General features: G+C 36.7%; 1 protein-coding gene across 1 annotated transcript in view; it reads left to right on the forward strand.

Annotated features, from left to right (window-relative positions):
• The window catches only part of LOC100478851 (tubulin beta chain-like), a 50,781-nt gene extending 34,327 nt beyond the window's left edge, over window positions 1-16,454 (forward strand). Inside the window, exons 3-4 of the mRNA XM_034643166.1 lie at window positions 11,118-11,183; window positions 15,892-16,454. Coding sequence (XP_034499057.1) covers window positions 11,118-11,183; window positions 15,892-16,454 — 629 coding nt within the window. The remainder of the gene's footprint in view (window positions 1-11,117; window positions 11,184-15,891) is intronic.
• The last annotated feature ends 568 nt before the right edge of the window (window positions 16,455-17,022 follow it).

Genomic DNA, 17,022 nt, shown 5'->3' on the forward strand with positions numbered 1-17,022 from the left:
CACCTGTCTTCGGATTAGGGTGTGATCACAACGCTCCGTAAGGAGTCCTTCATCGGGCTTCTCCACCGGGAACCTGCTTCTTCCTCTCCCACTCCTCTGCTTGGGTTCCCTTTCTTGCTGACTGTCTCTCTCTCTCTCAAATAAATAAATAAACTCTTTAAGGAAGAAGCCCACATCCCTAAGATCTCTATAAAACAAGGGCGCACGGCCTGGGTCCCAGTCAACACTTGGGCTCTGGACAACCCTGCAATCTCTCTTCATCAGAATGACGAGAAGGAGAAGTCCCCCCCAGCAAAGAAAAGATAATGAGTCTGTGGCCTCTGCCACAGAATTGGCCTCGGCCACAGAATTAATACATATGGATGTATCCCAATTATCAGAAATGGAATTCAGAGCAACAATGGTCAAGATGATGAGTAAACTTGAAAAAAGCATCAGAGAAAGCGTTGCTGAGAATATAGAATCCCTAAGGGCAGAAATGAGAGCGAATCTGACAGAAATTAAAAATTCTATGAGCCAAATGCAGTCAAAACTAGAGGCTCTGACGGCCAGGGTCACCGAGGCAGAGGAACGCGTTAGCGAATTGGAGGATGGGTTAGTAGAAGAAAAAACGAAAATAGAAGCTGGTCTTAAAAAAATCCACGCCCACGAATGTAGATTACGGGAGATTACTGACTCTATGAAACGATCCAATGTCAGAATCATCGGCATCCCTGAAGGGGTGGAGAAAAACAGAGGTCTAGAAGAGATATTTGAACAAATTGTAGCTGAAAACTTCCCTAATCTAGCAAGGGAAACAAGCATTCGTGTCCAAGAGGCAGAGAGGACCCCATCCAAGCTCAACCAGGACAAACCTACGCCACGGCATGTCATAGTGCAATTCGCAAATATTAGATCCAAGGATACAGTATTGAAAGCGGCCAGGGCAAAGAAATTTCTCACGTACCAAGGCAAAGGTATCAGGATTACGTCAGACCTGTCTACAGAGACCTGGAATGAGAGAAAGGCTTGGGGGGGCATTTTTAAAGCTCTTTCAGAGAAAAACATGCAGCCAAGGATCCTTTATCCAGCAAAGCTGTCATTCAGAATTGATGGAGAAATAAAGACGTTCCAAAATCGCCAATCATTAACCAATTTCGTAACCACGAAACCAGCCCTACAGGAGATATTAAGGGGGGCTCTATAAAGGTAAAAAGGCCCCAAGAGTGATACAGAGCAGCAAGTCACAACCGATACAAAGACTTTAAAGAGAAATGGCATCATTAAAATCATATCTGTCAATAATCTCTATCAATCTAAATGGCTTAAACTCTCCCATAAAACGCCACAGGGTTGCAGATTGGATAAAAAGACATGACCCATCCATTTGCTGTCTACAAGAGACTCATTTTGAACCCAAAGATGCATTCAGACTTAGAGTAAGGGGATGGAGTACCATCTTCCACGCAAATGGACCTCAAAAGAAAGCTGGAGTAGCAATTCTCATATCAGATAGACTGGATTTTAAACTAGAGGCCATAGAGAGAGATACAGAAGGGCACTATATTATTCTTAAAGGAAGTATTCAACAAGTGGATATGACAATTATTAATATATATGCCCCCAACAGGGGAGCAGCAAGATACACAAGCCAACTCTTAACCAAAATAAAGAGACATATAGATAAGAACACAGTAATAGTAGGGGACCTCAACACCCCACTATCAGAAATAGACAGAACACCCTGGCAAAAACTAAGCAAAGAATCAAAGGCTTTGAATGCCATACTCGACGAGTTGGACCTCATAGATATATATAGAACACTACACCCCAGAACCAAAGAATACTCATTCTATTCAAATGCCCATGGAACATTCTCAAGAATAGATCATGCTCTGGGACACAAAACAGGTCTCAGCCAATACCAAAAGATTGAAATTATCCCCTGCATATTCTCAGACCACAACGCTCTGAAATTGGAACTCAACCACAAGGAAAAACCTGGAAGAAACTCAAACACTTGGAGGCTAAGAACCATCCTGCTCAAGAATGACTCGATAAACCAGGAAATCAAAAAACAAATTAAACAATTTATGGAGACCAACGAGAATGAATACACAACGGTCCAAAACCTATGGGATACTGCAAAGGCAGTCCTAAGGGGGAAATACATAGCCATCCAAGCCTCACTCAAAAGAATAGAAAAATCTAAAATGCAGTTTCTATATTCTCACCTCAAGAAACTGGAACAGCAACAGAGGGACAGGCCTAACCCACTGACAAGGAAGGAGTTGACCAAGATTAGAGCAGAAATCAATGAATTAGAAACCAGGAGCACAGTACAGCAGATCAACAGGACTAGAAGCTGGTTCTTTGAGAGAATCCATAAAATTGACAGACCACTGGCAAAACTTGTCCAAAAACAAAGAGAAAGGACTGAGATTATTAAAATTATGACTGAAAAGGGAGAGGTCACGACCAGCACCATTGAAATTGCAAGGATTATTAGAAACTTTTATCAACAGCTATATGCCAAAAAACTAAACAATCTGGAAGAGATGGAGGCCTTCCTGGAAACCTATAAACTACCAAGACTGAAACAGGAAGAAATAGATTTCTTAAATAGGCCAATTAACTATGAAGAAATTGAGTCAGTGATAAACAACCTTCCAAATAATAAAACTCCAGGCCCAGACGGTTTTCCTGGGGAATTCTACCAAACATTCAAAGAAGAAATAATACCTATTCTCCTAAAGCTATTTCAAAAAATAGAAACAGAAGGAAAGCTACCAAACTCATTCTATGAGGCTAATATTACCTTGATCCCCAAACCAGGCAAAGACCCCCTCAAAAAGGAGAATTACAGACCGATTTCTCTAATGAATATGGATGCCAAAATCCTCAACAAGATCCTTGCTAATAGAATCCAACAGTACATTAAAAGGATTATCCATCATGACCAAGTGGGATTCATACCTGGGATGCAAGCATGGTTCAACACTCGCAAATCAATCAATGTGATACATCATATCAACAAGAAAAGACTCAAGAACCATATGATCCTCTCAATTGATGCAGAAAAAGCATTTGACAAAATACAGCATCCTTTCCTGATTAAAACCCTTCAGAGTGTAGGAATAGAGGGTACATTTCTCAATCTCATAAAAGCCATCTATGAAAAGCCTACTGCAAGCATTATTCTCAATGGGGAAAAGCTGGAAGCCTTTCCCTTAAGATCAGGAACACGACAAGGATGCCCACTCTCGCCACTATTATTCAACATAGTACTAGAAGTCCTTGCAACAGCAATCAGAAGACAAAAAGGGATCAAAGGTATCCAAATCGGCAAAGAAGAAGTCAAACTGTCTCTCTTTGCAGATGACATGATACTCTATATGGAAAACCCAAAGGAATCCACTCCCAAACTATTAGAAGTTATAGAACAATTCAGTAAGGTGGCAGGATACAAAATCAATGCCCAGAAATCAGTTGCATTTCTATACACGAATAACGAGACTGAAGAAAGAGAAATTAGGGAATCCATCCCATTTACAATAACACCAAAAACCATACGTTACCTTGGAATTAACTTAACCAGAGACGTAAAGGACCTATATCCTAGAAACTATAGATCACTTTTGAAAGATATTGAGGAAGACATAAAAAGATGGAAAAATATTCCATGCTCATGGATTGGAAGAATTAACATAGTTAAAATGTCCATACTACCCAGAGCAATCTACACTTTCAATGCTATCCCGATCAAAATACCGAGGACATTTTTCAAAGAACTGGAACAAATAGTCCTTAAATTTGTATGGAACCAGAAAAGGCCCCGAATCTCCAAGGAACTGTTGAAAAGGAAAAACAAAGCTGGGGGCATCACAATGCCGGATTTCGAGCTGTACTACAAAGCTGTGATCACAAAGACAGCATGGTACTGGCACAAAAACAGACACATCGACCAATGGAACAGAATAGAGAACCCAGAAATGGACCCTCGGCTCTTTGGGCAACTAATCTTTGATAAAGCAGGAAAAAACATCCGGTGGAAAAAAGACAGTCTCTTCAATAAATGGTGCTGGGAAAATTGGACAGCTACATGCAAAAGAATGAAACTTGACCACTCTCTCACACCATACACAAAAATAAACTCCAAATGGATGAAAGACCTCAATGTGAGACAGGAATCCATCAAAATTCTAGAGGAGAACATAGGCAACAACTTCTATGACATCGGCCAGAGCAACCTTTTTCACGACACATCGCCAAAGGCAAGAGAAATAAAAGATAAAATGAACTTATGGGACTTTATCAGGATAAAGAGCTTCTGCACAGCCAAGGAAACAGTCAAAAAAACTAAGAGACAGCCCACGGAATGGGAGAATATATTTGCAAAGGACACCACAGATAAAGGACTGGTATCCAAGATCTACAAAGAACTTCTCAAACTCAATACACGAGAAACAAATAAACAAATCATAAAATGGGCAGAAGATATGAACAGACACTTTTCCAATGAAGACATACAAATGGCTAACAGACACATGAAAAAATGTTCAAAATCATTAGCCATCAGGGAAATTCAAATCAAAACCACACTGAGATACCACCTTACGCCAGTTAGAATGGCAAAGATAGACAAGGCAAGAAACAACAATTGTTGGAGAGGATGTGGAGAAAGGGGATCCCTCCTACATTGTTGGTGGGAATGCAAGTTGGTACAGCCACTCTGGAAAACAGTGTGGAGGTCCCTTAAAAAGTTAAAAATTGAACTACCCTATGACCCAGCCATTGCACTACTGGGTGTTTACCCCAAAGATACAGACGTAGTAAAGAGAAGGGCCATATGCACCCCAATGTTCATAGCTGCATTGTCCACAATAGCCAAATCATGGAAGGAGCCGAGATGCCCTTCAACAGATGACTGGATTAAGAAGCTGTGGTCCATATATACAATGGAATATTACTCAGCTATCAGAAAGAACGAATTCTCAACATTTGCTGCAACATGGACGGCAGTGGAGGAGATAATGCTAAGTGAAATAAGTCAAGCAGAGAAAGACAATTATCATAGGTTTCTCTCATCTATGGAACATAGGATCTAGGATGAACAGTAGGGGAAGAAAGGGATAAAGAAAGGGGGGGCAATCAGAAGGGGGAATGAAACATGAGAGACTNCATGAGAGACTATGGACTATGAGAAGCAAACTGAAGACTTCAGAGGGGAGGGGGGTGGGGGAATGGGATAGACTGGTGATGGGTAGTAAGGAGGGCACGTATTGCATGGTGCACTGGGTGTTATACGCAACTGATGAAGCATCGAACTTTGCATCGGAATCCGGGGATGTACTGTATGGTGACTAACATAATATAATAATAAAATAAAATAAAAATAAATAAATAAATAAATATTTCTATCATTTTATCTTCCTTGTGGGCTTTTTAACTATAACTTTTCATCATTTTAAATGGGTGCTTCAGGATTTACAGGATACATGTCTAAGTTTTCACAATTTTTTTCACGTGATATTACCACCACATGTAAAGCATAAGAATCTTGAAACAGTATATTTCAATTTTCCTCTCTCAGTATGTATGCTATTGTTGTTTTCCATTTTAATTTTACATATACCATAAACCTCACATTATATTGTTATTATTTTTGTTTAAACAGTTACTTATCTTTTAGAGAGTTAAGTAATATGAAACAAATCTTAAATATTTACTTATCTAGTTACCATTTTCTGTGCATTGCATGTCTTTTTGGGGATTCATATTTCCACCTGCTTTTTTCTCTTTGCCTAAAGAAATTCTTTAACCTATCTTATACTGTGGGCATGCAGTTTACAGATACTTTCTACTTTTGTATGATAACAAAGAATTTAGCCCTTGTTCTGAAAGGTATTTTTATAGGTATAGAATTCTAAGTTAACAGAGTTTGCTTTTTTTTTTCCCTTCTATTTTTTTCTTCTGGGTTTCATTTTGGATAGTTTTTATTGTTGTATCTTCAATTTCACTAATTTATTTCTTCTGCCAAGTGTTATTTGCCATAATCCCATCCAGTATATTTTTCACCTCACACATTATAGTTTTCATCCTTAGAGTTGTTTCTGGGTCATTTTTATATCTTCTATATACCCATTTAACTTTGATCATATAGAATACCTTTTAGTAACTTTTTTAAAGTCCTTGAGCTCTGGGCAGTTTTGTTTATTGGATTTATCTTGCCAGTATGAGTCCCATTTTCTGGCTTTTTTTTTAATAACCCATAAATTTTGATTGTGAATTTTAACTTGTTGAGTACTAAAAAATTTTCTGCCCCTGTACATATTTTTTTTTAAGATTTTATTTATTTATTTGACAGAGATAGAGACAGCTAGTGAGAGAGGGAACACAAGCAGGGGGAGTGGGAGAGGAAGAAGCAGGCTCATAGCAGAGGAGCCTGATGTGGGGTTCGATCCCATAACGCCGGGATCATGCCCTGAGCCGAAGGCAGACGTTTAACCGCTGTGCCACCCAGGCGCCCCGGCCCCTGTACATATTCTTAAACATTATCTTTCTGTGATACAGTTAAATTACTTGGATACAATGCTACCTTTTCTGGTCTTGCTTGTAACATTTGTTTTATGAGAACAATGCAGTGATCAATCTAGTGTCATTTGTTCTTTGTTACTGAGGAAAGAATCTTTGTAATCTGCCCAATGCCCCATGGCAGTTGAGATTTTCCAGCATGCTTACTAAGCACTCTTCCTGACCCTATGTGAGCACTGAGCATTATTACATTTGGAAGGTTATTTCCCCAGACTTGCATCCTCACACACATGCGCTGACTGGTAATCAGTTGAATTCTAATGGAGGATTCTCTGAATGGAGGAAATCTCTGGAGTTTTCTCTCTGCGCCACTCCTTCCTCTCCAAAAATCTGTTCTGTGAACTGTAGCTGCCTTGGTCACTGACTCTCAGTTCTATAGCCTCAACTCACTGTACCTACAGAACTCCACCTAGGTTCACTTTCCCTGTGTTGTTAACTGAAAACTCTCTCAAAGGATCTTCATCTTAATTGCCTGATGTCCAGTGTCTTGAAAACCATTCTATATATATTCTATTTGTTTTTATTCTTCAGACAGGAGGATAAATCTAATTTCTGTCATTCAATCTTGACCCAAAACTGAAGTCTGCCAAGATATTTTTTTTCTTAGGAATTTTTAAGTGAGTGGGTTGTTCTAAATGCTCCATTGTCTGTATTAACAGAGACTCTGTTAATTTTTTTTTCACCCTTCAGAATATCTATACCTGATGTTAAGAATTATCTCTCAGCAGCTTCCTTATCCACAGTGATTCTTATCCAGGGAAGAAGTATTGTACTCACAACCATATTATGATTAAATGAAACAATGGAAGGGTTTACAAATAAAACAAATCATCCTTTATGACCTCAGAAATAAGTTAAAAATAAGATTACGTATGTTAACATATTAAAAAACTCATTTAAGTCTATTTATTATGATGAACAATCAATACTGGTCTCTCTAAGCAATATGACAGATCTTTAAGAACTCTTTTATTATATGATTTGACATTGAAATTCTACTAAAAATATTCCATAGTTTCTTGGCTTTAAGCTATAATGGATTTTTTTCTCTGTACTTCATGTTTTTCTAATTAATGTGTTGAAAATAAATATGAAGTAAATATATTTCTGATGTTGCATGAAGAATCTTTCTGAAATGTTAAGTTTTGTCTCACATATGGATTCTCAAAAATATTTTATAAAAATAAATTATATTCTTTGACATTTCCTTTGCTCAGCTTACAAATATATTTAGTTACCTGTAATATATCAATGCCCACATTAAAAAGTTAGTCATAGGCTTCTTCTTTAAAATATCTTAATTCATCCCATCAAAATATCACCAGCATTTTTCACAGAGCTAGAACAATCAATCCTAAAATTTGTATGGAACCAGAAAAGACCCTGAATAGCCAAAGCAATTCTGAAAAAATAAAAATAAAAATTATGATTCCAGATTTCAAGCTATATTACAAAGCTATATTTATCAAGACAGCATGGTATTGGCACAAAAATAGACACAAAGATCAACGGAACAGAATAGAGAACCCAGAAATGGACTCTCAACTCTATTGGTGAACTAATCTTCAACAAAGCAGAAAAGAATATCCAATGGAAAAAAAGACAGTCTCTTCAACAAATGGCACTGGGAAAACTAGACAGCAACATGAAGAAGAATGAAACTGGTCCACTTTCTTAGACCACACACAAAAATAAATTTAAAATAGATGAAAGACCTCAATGTGAGACAGGAAACCATCAAAATCCTAGAGAACACAGGCAGCAATCTCTTTGACTTCAGCCATAGCAACTTCTTACTAGACACGTCACCACAGGCAAGGAAAAGAAAAGCAAAAATGAACTACTGAGACTTCATCAAGATAAAAAAAATTCTGCACAGCAAAAGGAAACAATCAGCAAAACTAAAGCCTATGGAATGGGAGAAGGTATTTGCAAATGACCTATCAGATAAAGGGTTAGTATCCAAAATCTACAAAGAACTTATCAAATTCAACACCCCAAAAATAAATAACCCAGTCAAGAAATGGGCAGAAGACATGAACAGACACTTCCAAAGAAGACATCTAGATGGTTAACAGACATATGAAAAGATGCTCAACATCACTCATCATCAGGGAATACAAACCAAAACACGAGATACAATTTCACACCTGTCAGGATGGCTAAAATTAACAACACACACACACACACACACACACACAAATGGTGTTAGTGAGGATGCAGAGAAAGGAGAATCCTTTTGCACTTTTGGTGGGAATGCAAACTGGTGCAGTCACTCTGGAAAACAGTACAGAGTTTCCTCAAAGTGTTAAAAATAGAACCACCCTACGATCCAGCAATTGCAATACTAAGTATTTACCCAAAGGATACAAACATAGTTATTTGAAGGGGCACATACACCCCGATGTTTATAGCAGCATTATCCACAATAGCTAAACGATGGAGAGAGACCAAATGTTCATTGACTGATAAATTGATAAAGAAGATGTGGTATATATACACAATGGAATATTACTCAACCAACAAAAAGAATGAAACCTTGCCATTTGCAATGATATGGATGGAGCTAGAGTGTATTATGCTAAATGAAATAAATCAGAGAAAGACAAATACCATATGATCTCACTCATATGTGGAATTTAAGAAAGAAACCAGATGAACAACATATGGGAAGGGGGAAAAGAAAAAAAGGAGAGAGGTACACAAGCCATAAGAGACTCCTAACAATAGAGAACAAACTGAGGGTTGATGGGGGGAGGTGGGTGGAGGATGCATATTAACAAAGACACTTGTTATCATGAGCACTGGGTGTTGTATGTAAGTAATGAATCACTGAATTCTACTCCAAAAACCAATATTGCACCGTATGTTAACTACCTAAAATTTAAATTTAAAAAAATATCTTAATACAATAAACAGTGATGAAATATACCACTGAATGACTTCAGACAATCCTTGTGTCCTAAGATTTTAATGTGCACAATATTCTTCACAGCTTTTGGCTTGCTGTGTGTGTGTGTGTGTGTGTGTGTGTGTGTTGCATGTGTATTATAGAATTTGGATTATTTAAGTGCATATGAAAATTTTGTAGATGCACATAGGGGCAACTGCCTGAATTCACAATAATCTTCCCATTCTGTACTAAACTCTCTTTTTTTGATTACCTGGGAATGGGAAGGAAATGTAAGCAGGGCCAATCATAATGCAACCATGGTCTGTCATGTCAGGCCACAGAGATTAATCCAGGTCATGTCAGCAACAATCTCTTCCTAAGATTTGGAAAAGGAAAGGTCTTGCTTCTCTTTCTTGCAGATCTGTAAGGATGTGAGAAAAGTGTTACCATATGCACGGCTGTGGTTTTGTGAAGAAAGCAATGTGTGGGAAATGAAATGATACCAGCAGATAAACCAAGAGAATTCTGGTGCTTATCACAGCTTCCAACTGGCAGTCGCCTCAGCAATTCAGTTTTATTAGCCAATGAATCCTCTCTCATGCTTAAGAGAGTTTGAGTTGGGGTCTATCACTTGCAGTCAAAAACTCTCCTTAAATGTTGATACGAAAATACTGAAATATATTTTTAGAAGAATAACTAACTGGAGTTTTAAGAATTCCTTTTATTTCATTTTAATGATGGATAATAAGAAAATAGAATATATTACTGCAGGTAACAGCTTATCTACCTGTGTGACTCCAAGTTGGACTGTCAGTTAATAATAAGATCACCTATAACAAACAATTTTAATGTAAAATATTATCGTCATAAATTTTATTTCTTTTTGCAATATTTAGATAAGGAAAATGATCATACTTTCTTCCATTATTTTTCATGTTTATGTACTAAAAAGAAAAATGTTTACATGGGTTCAATATTCAGCCAAATTTGTTTGACCCAACATGAGTGTTAGATAATAAAATTTTAGGAAGTAATAGAAATCTTCATGGTCCACAAGCAAAAGGACTTTTTCTTAAATAAAAAAGAGAGATAATACAAAAGGAAATAGAAAAATGGAACACAATAGCATAACTGAGAGCTGAGATCAAGCACAAAATATAAAGATACCCTGGGAAATATGGTTAATCTTGGATTTAAGACTATATCAGAAACTCAAAACATCTTCATCAAGTAAAAATATTTTTTTCAGTTTTCATTTTTCTTCTCTAAGGTAACCATTATTTAATATGATAGGTAGTGATTATCTCATTCACATTTTTATTATTTTCTTTCATAATGTAGTCATCTTTCTGTGAATAAATGGAAAGCAAATCAACCTATAGATATCAAATGATTTTAAGGCACTGTGCAATGTTCTGCAGGTAGCATTGTAAAGACCAGTGATTAGAATCACTCTCTAATATTTGCTTTAAAGTGTTAATGCTATGACTAGTATGACTTAAACATTTTATATCCTCTAATTGGCAGGATTTTGTTAAAAGAAATTGTTAACAATTTAGGAAGAAGGAAATATGGAGAGCTGAGGGGAAAAAATAAGACTCACACTCTCAATATAGCCCACAAGCTTCACTTCTAAATAGTTCCCATATAGGAAACCCCTTAAATTATATTGTAACCCTTCCCTCTGGAGTCTTGACCTGCAGCTTGAGAAATACTGGCATTGATATATGAAATACACAGATAATGCAAAAAACTCATTTTACCACATAGTTTCACCTTCTGCCCCCATCAATCATATTCCAAACTCTGTCAACAGGAAGCAAATTGCCTCCCTTCCCATGGTCACTTTATAGAGGAAGTGTTAATGACCAATATACATGCCAAAAGTCAATAGGAATAAAGATATGGAGACAAAACTCTAGTTAATTAGCTTCTAAATAGTTAATATTAAACAATATGACAAAGCTTGTGTTGAAAGGAAAAAATGGAAAAGCCTTCTGGATCTTGTTTTGTTATGTTTAAAAAAGACAACATTATTCACCAATATCAGTGTTTCTCTCATACCTTCTCTTTGCTTTTCCACTCTGTAGTTCTTCATCCAATCTTTTCATCCAACCTTCTCCCTTTACCTCATCTACTACCCTGACAAAGCTCAGCATAGTAAGGGATGCAAATAAACTTGGAAGAAAATATTGTAGGTATATAAAACTATGTATTAAATTCTAAATTACTTTATCTGTCACCTGTTAATGAATATTTATTGTATGCCTGCTACCTACAGACAATATCATGCATTCAGATGTAGACATGGCTAACAAAATAGTTCCTTTCCTTATGGAGTTTACTATCAACATTTAACAGTAGAGGAAAACTGCATCAGTATTTACTAGCTATTGAGAAATTGTTATGTGCAAAATGTTGAGAGTAGATTTTCATAGTGCTAGGGAAAATTATAATTTGGGGATCCAGCTTATTTATGTGCTTTAGGAAATGTTTACTGGCATGGTAATATTCATCGTGGGATTTGAAGGAGGACTACCATTTAAGTTAAAGAGAAGGGGTAGATTACAGAACAGTATGCACAGAAGAAGTTAAACAGGAGAAAGCATCATCTGCTCAAACAGAAAGCCAGAGTGGCTGGCATGAACTGAGCAAATAGCAGATTTGTGCATGTGAGACTAGAAAGGCAACTAAAGGTCAGGTTGTTGCAATTTGGGGGGCATTATTCAAAGGCACGTTGGAAGCTGTTGAAATATTTTAAGAGAGAAATGACATATTCAAGCCTGTATTTTAAAAAGGGTATATATTAGAGAATGGAGAAGAGGAGTCAGGGTAAGTATGGCTATGATGACTGCAGCCCAGTTGAAGACACTGACAATAAATGCAGGTAGAACTGAATAGATTCCAGAGTTATTTTGGTGGTGGAATGTATTGAACTGGGCAGAAGGATGAGAGAAGAGTCTAGAATTATGCTTATATTTTTGGATTAATTATATAATGGATAGTAGAGAGTTTCATTGAACTTGAGAAAACTAGAAAGCAAATTTCTTGATGGGAATATATATATATATATATATAGTCACAAAGCTGACCTAAAATTAAACAACTAGTTGAATATTAAGTATTTAATTATCAAGAATTTTAATTGCCCTTCTTAGAGATTATAAGAATTCTGGGTAGATGATTCAGATGGCCCATTTCTTACTAAAACTTTTCCAATTTTGCATGAACATCTAAGGCATCTAAAATAAAGCAGAATTATTTTCAAATCTGGATGTGCTCAGTAATTTATTTCTCATGAAGAGAAAATGCCATGTTTAAAGGAAAGGCTGAACAAGTATAGCCTACATCTTGCTGAATTCATAATTATAAGAGGAATTTCTAGTTGTGGAAATAATATCATCAGGAAATAATAAGAGAGTTAAGCCATTTTTTCTCATCTATCCCTTTTGCCACTGACTCTGCCACTGTAATTTTCAGTTTTGGCTTCTAATTCTGTGTTCTCTACACAACAGGCTCTGACATTATGGCTCTCCCAGTCACATAAACCCAAAAGCTGCCATCTGCTCACCCAAAACGCTTTTGAATATCCTTTCTCTAAAATAAAGCCCAGGTTTATTACCGCAAAAGGTTTTTCTGTACTACAACCATACATCTGGATTCAATAATTCAAAAATCATTCATTCAAGTTTAGTATAATACTTATTTTGAGCAAAGCAGTCTGCTAAGTGCTGAGCTGTAACATACAAACATTAACTTACTGTATCTCACAATGGTTGAAATCTTGCTGGATTGATAGCAGAGTGCTCATACAATTTTGGGAAGACTAAACAAGTGTGAAATTATTAGCACCAAGTTTTAAATTAACTTACTGATATGTTACTATTAAACATTTCTAATATAGGCCTACAAGAATCTTACTGGCTTGTATGGTTGTCTCTTCCATTCATAAAGGGGCAAACAATAAGATAAAATCTTAGAGAGCTTAGCATTTTAATTTAGTAGTAACACTGAAAGCTTACATTAACTAATTAAATACAGAGCCTGATCTCAACATTTTTATGCACTCAAATATTTACAAGTTATTCAATTAATCTATCACTTACACTTGGAATATCTCTTCACCACCAACACTTTCGGGTCCCTGCCAACCTTGAGGGATCATTAGAGATAAGATGCACATGGAGATTAGTAACTTAAAAAAGAAATATGTTATTAACAATTCCCCTGAATGAGGACACCATTTTGTCCTGCCTAATCTTTGAAAGTTGTTCTCCAGTGATTATACAATTCTATTCATATTTTGGGAGATATATACACTAAATCTTATATACTATATATTATAAATATATAAATATAAAATACTTGTCAAACCTTTTAAAGGTGAATAAAAATGGGATAAAATCTTAGGATGCATTCATGGACCATATATACCTTACTGCTTCTATGATCTATTTCCCGGCCTGGTGTTTGCAATTAATTTGAATCATCTAAAATTTATAATGCTGACATGGGCTTCTGGTTTCAGATGGCAAATCTGGCACAAATATTCACCTCTTCTTACTCACAAGTTCAGGAAATCTTGCAGATTTTACAAAAGCATAGAATGTCAGAACAAATAAAAATAGAATTTTCAGGAAAATTTTTTAAAAAGCTATCCAGGAAAGTCATAGTACTAGTATGATGTGAAATGTTCAAGTCAGAGTAAGAAGTCAGCAGGTGTAAGGAAGAAGAATGCAACAGATACCAAGAAATAGTATGATTAAATAATATGCTGAAAATAATAAAGATACGGCAAGGAAGGGAAATACTTTATCTTTCAAAAAGAAAAAAAAAGATAATAAGCAATTCCAGGGAAAATAAAGCTATATAAGAAAAGCAGGAAAAAAAATGTAGAAAATTAAAACATGATATGATTTTGAGAAGTCAACATATAGTGTATATTACTTTTTTCCTACATTTTACTGGCTATTAACTGAGTTGTGGCAAGCTGCATGCAGCTAGAAACTTTGATTAGTTGTACTAAAAATAGTTTGATGAGCACCTAAGTCAGATCTTACACAGTTACTGTGAAATGGTTAACAGTTTAAACTCTTATTTTTTATTCCATCATTCTCAGATTTGATTTTTTGATTCCTTACTTTGCAAGATGATAGTGTTATCATTTTCCCACCTCTCATCACTCTACCATCCAGTTTCTGCCACCAGTACAATATATTTTTATTGCAAAGTTGGTAATATTTACCTTATATTCAATAACAACAATTAAGCTTGTTGTCTTAAGAATATTAGTTATCATAAAAGCTTATAGAGAGAATATACACACCAATAAATAGATAGATGGTAGATAGATAGAGAGATGGATAGGCAAACTATCAGGGATTTCTGGGACTATAAGAAAAGATTTACCATTCTTGCTATCAGAGTCTCAGGGGAAGAGAAAAATAATAAAGTTGGAAAAGTACTAAAAGATTTCATGGCTAAATACTTCCCAAATATGGCAAGGAATATAAACTTTCATATTCAAGAAGTTGAGTGAACCCTAAACAGGATAAACCCAAAGAAATTTATGACAAGACTTATCATAATGCAAGTTTAAAAACTAAAGACAAATCTTGGAAATGACTAGAGAAAAGGAATACTTTACCATAGAGGGCAGAAGGGAGAGGCACATTTTTTTTTCTAATGCAACAACAACAACAACAACAAAACTCTGTCAACTTAGAGTCCTTCCTATACACAATAAAAATATCCTTCAACAATGAAGAAAAATTCAAGATATCATCAGATGAAGGAAAACTAAGAAAATGTGTTGCTAAGGAACACAGTAAGGAAACTTATGAGTAAATAAAATAGACTTTCCTTCTCTTTAGTTTTTAAAATTATTGATGGCTGAAGCAAAAATTCTAACCTGATATGGTTTTAAATATATGTAAAGGAAATATTTTTATTTTTTAATTTTTTTTTAAGATTTTATTTATTTATTCAACAGAGATAGAGACAGCCAGCGAGAGAGGGAACACAAGCAGGGGGAGTGGGAGAGGAAGAAGCAGGCTCATAGCGGAGCAGCCTGATGTGGGGCTCGATCCCATAACGTTGGGATCACGCCCTGAGCCGAAGGCAGATGCCCAACCGCCGTGCCACCCAGGTGCCCCAGGAAATATTTTTAAAAATTATATATAGGGGAGAATAAAAAGAGATAAAGGGAGATGAGTTTTCTACATTTAACTTAAACTGCTAAAGAAATAGCACCAATAGACTGAGACATATCATAGTATAGACAAAGATATAAAGATATAACACAAATATATAGATATGACACAAACACACATACATACACAAACATGCACATATATATACATATATATATACATATATATAATAGAACCACTAAGCAGCCATACAGAAAATACAGAAAAATACAGTCAAAAACAATATAGACCTCTATAAGCTGGCAGTCAACATGGTGCCCTTCCCACCTCTCCACTTCTTCATGCCTGGCTCTGCCCCTCTGACTAGCCATGGAAGCCACAAGTATCAGGCCCTCACTGTGCCCAAACTCACCCAGCAGGTCTTTGATGTCAAGAACATGATGACTGCCTGTGACCCCAGCCACCACCATTACCTTATCACGGCTGTTGTCTTTCACGGGCAGATGTCCGTGAAGGAGGGAGATGAGCAGATGCTCAATGCACAAAGCAAGAATAGCAGCTATATTGTGGAATGGATCCCCCAAAATGTCAAGACAGCTGTCTGCGACATCCCACCCTGTGGCCTGAAGATGGCAGTCACCTTCACTGGGAATAGCATGGCCGTGCAGGAGCTCTTCAGGCACATCTCAGAGCAGTTCAGGACCAAATTCTGGCACCAGTACACAGATGAGGGTGTGGATGAGATGGAATTCACTGAAGCTGAAAGCGACATGAACAATCATGTCTTTGAGTACCAGCAGTACCAGCATGCCACCACAGAGGAAGAGGCGGATTAAGGCAGAGCACCGTGACCTCAGGCTTCTCAGTTCCCTCAGGCTTCTTCCTCAACTGCTCCTGTCCTCTCCCTCAGAATTTGCATTTTCTGCTTCTATCTTGTTTTTTGTTTGTTTGGTTGGTTGGTTGGTTCTGGAGGGTGTGGTCCTATATTAGTGCTTGGCATGTAACAGGTCAATATTTTGTTGTTTTTTCAATGTCTCCTCTCCCACTCTTGGGAAGCCTAGATTTCTGCAATCTAGGTAACTCTGTATTTCCTTTCGATGTCCACTTCTCCCATTCATCCTGCTGATATTTCTCTCTGATTTTTTAAGATAATTCTCTTAAGCATCTGGATCTCATCAGATCCCATTTACAACCATGTGCTGAAAACTTGGATAGATAGCCACCATCCTAAGACCATGTGGTAACTCAGGGGAAGGGAAACCAAACTACCTCATAGCAGGTAGAGGTACGTAGGAGGAAGGGGTAGGGTTTTCTAGTCTAGAGCAGTTTTGAAGAGGGATACAGGCTACTGAAGTCCTAATTTCCAGGAATTTACCTGCTCCTCTCTCAACTTCAGGGAAGCTG

The sequence above is a fragment of the Ailuropoda melanoleuca genome, chromosome 1 (genome assembly GCF_002007445.2).
Source record: "Ailuropoda melanoleuca isolate Jingjing chromosome 1, ASM200744v2, whole genome shotgun sequence".
Lineage (NCBI taxonomy): Eukaryota > Metazoa > Chordata > Mammalia > Carnivora > Ursidae > Ailuropoda > Ailuropoda melanoleuca.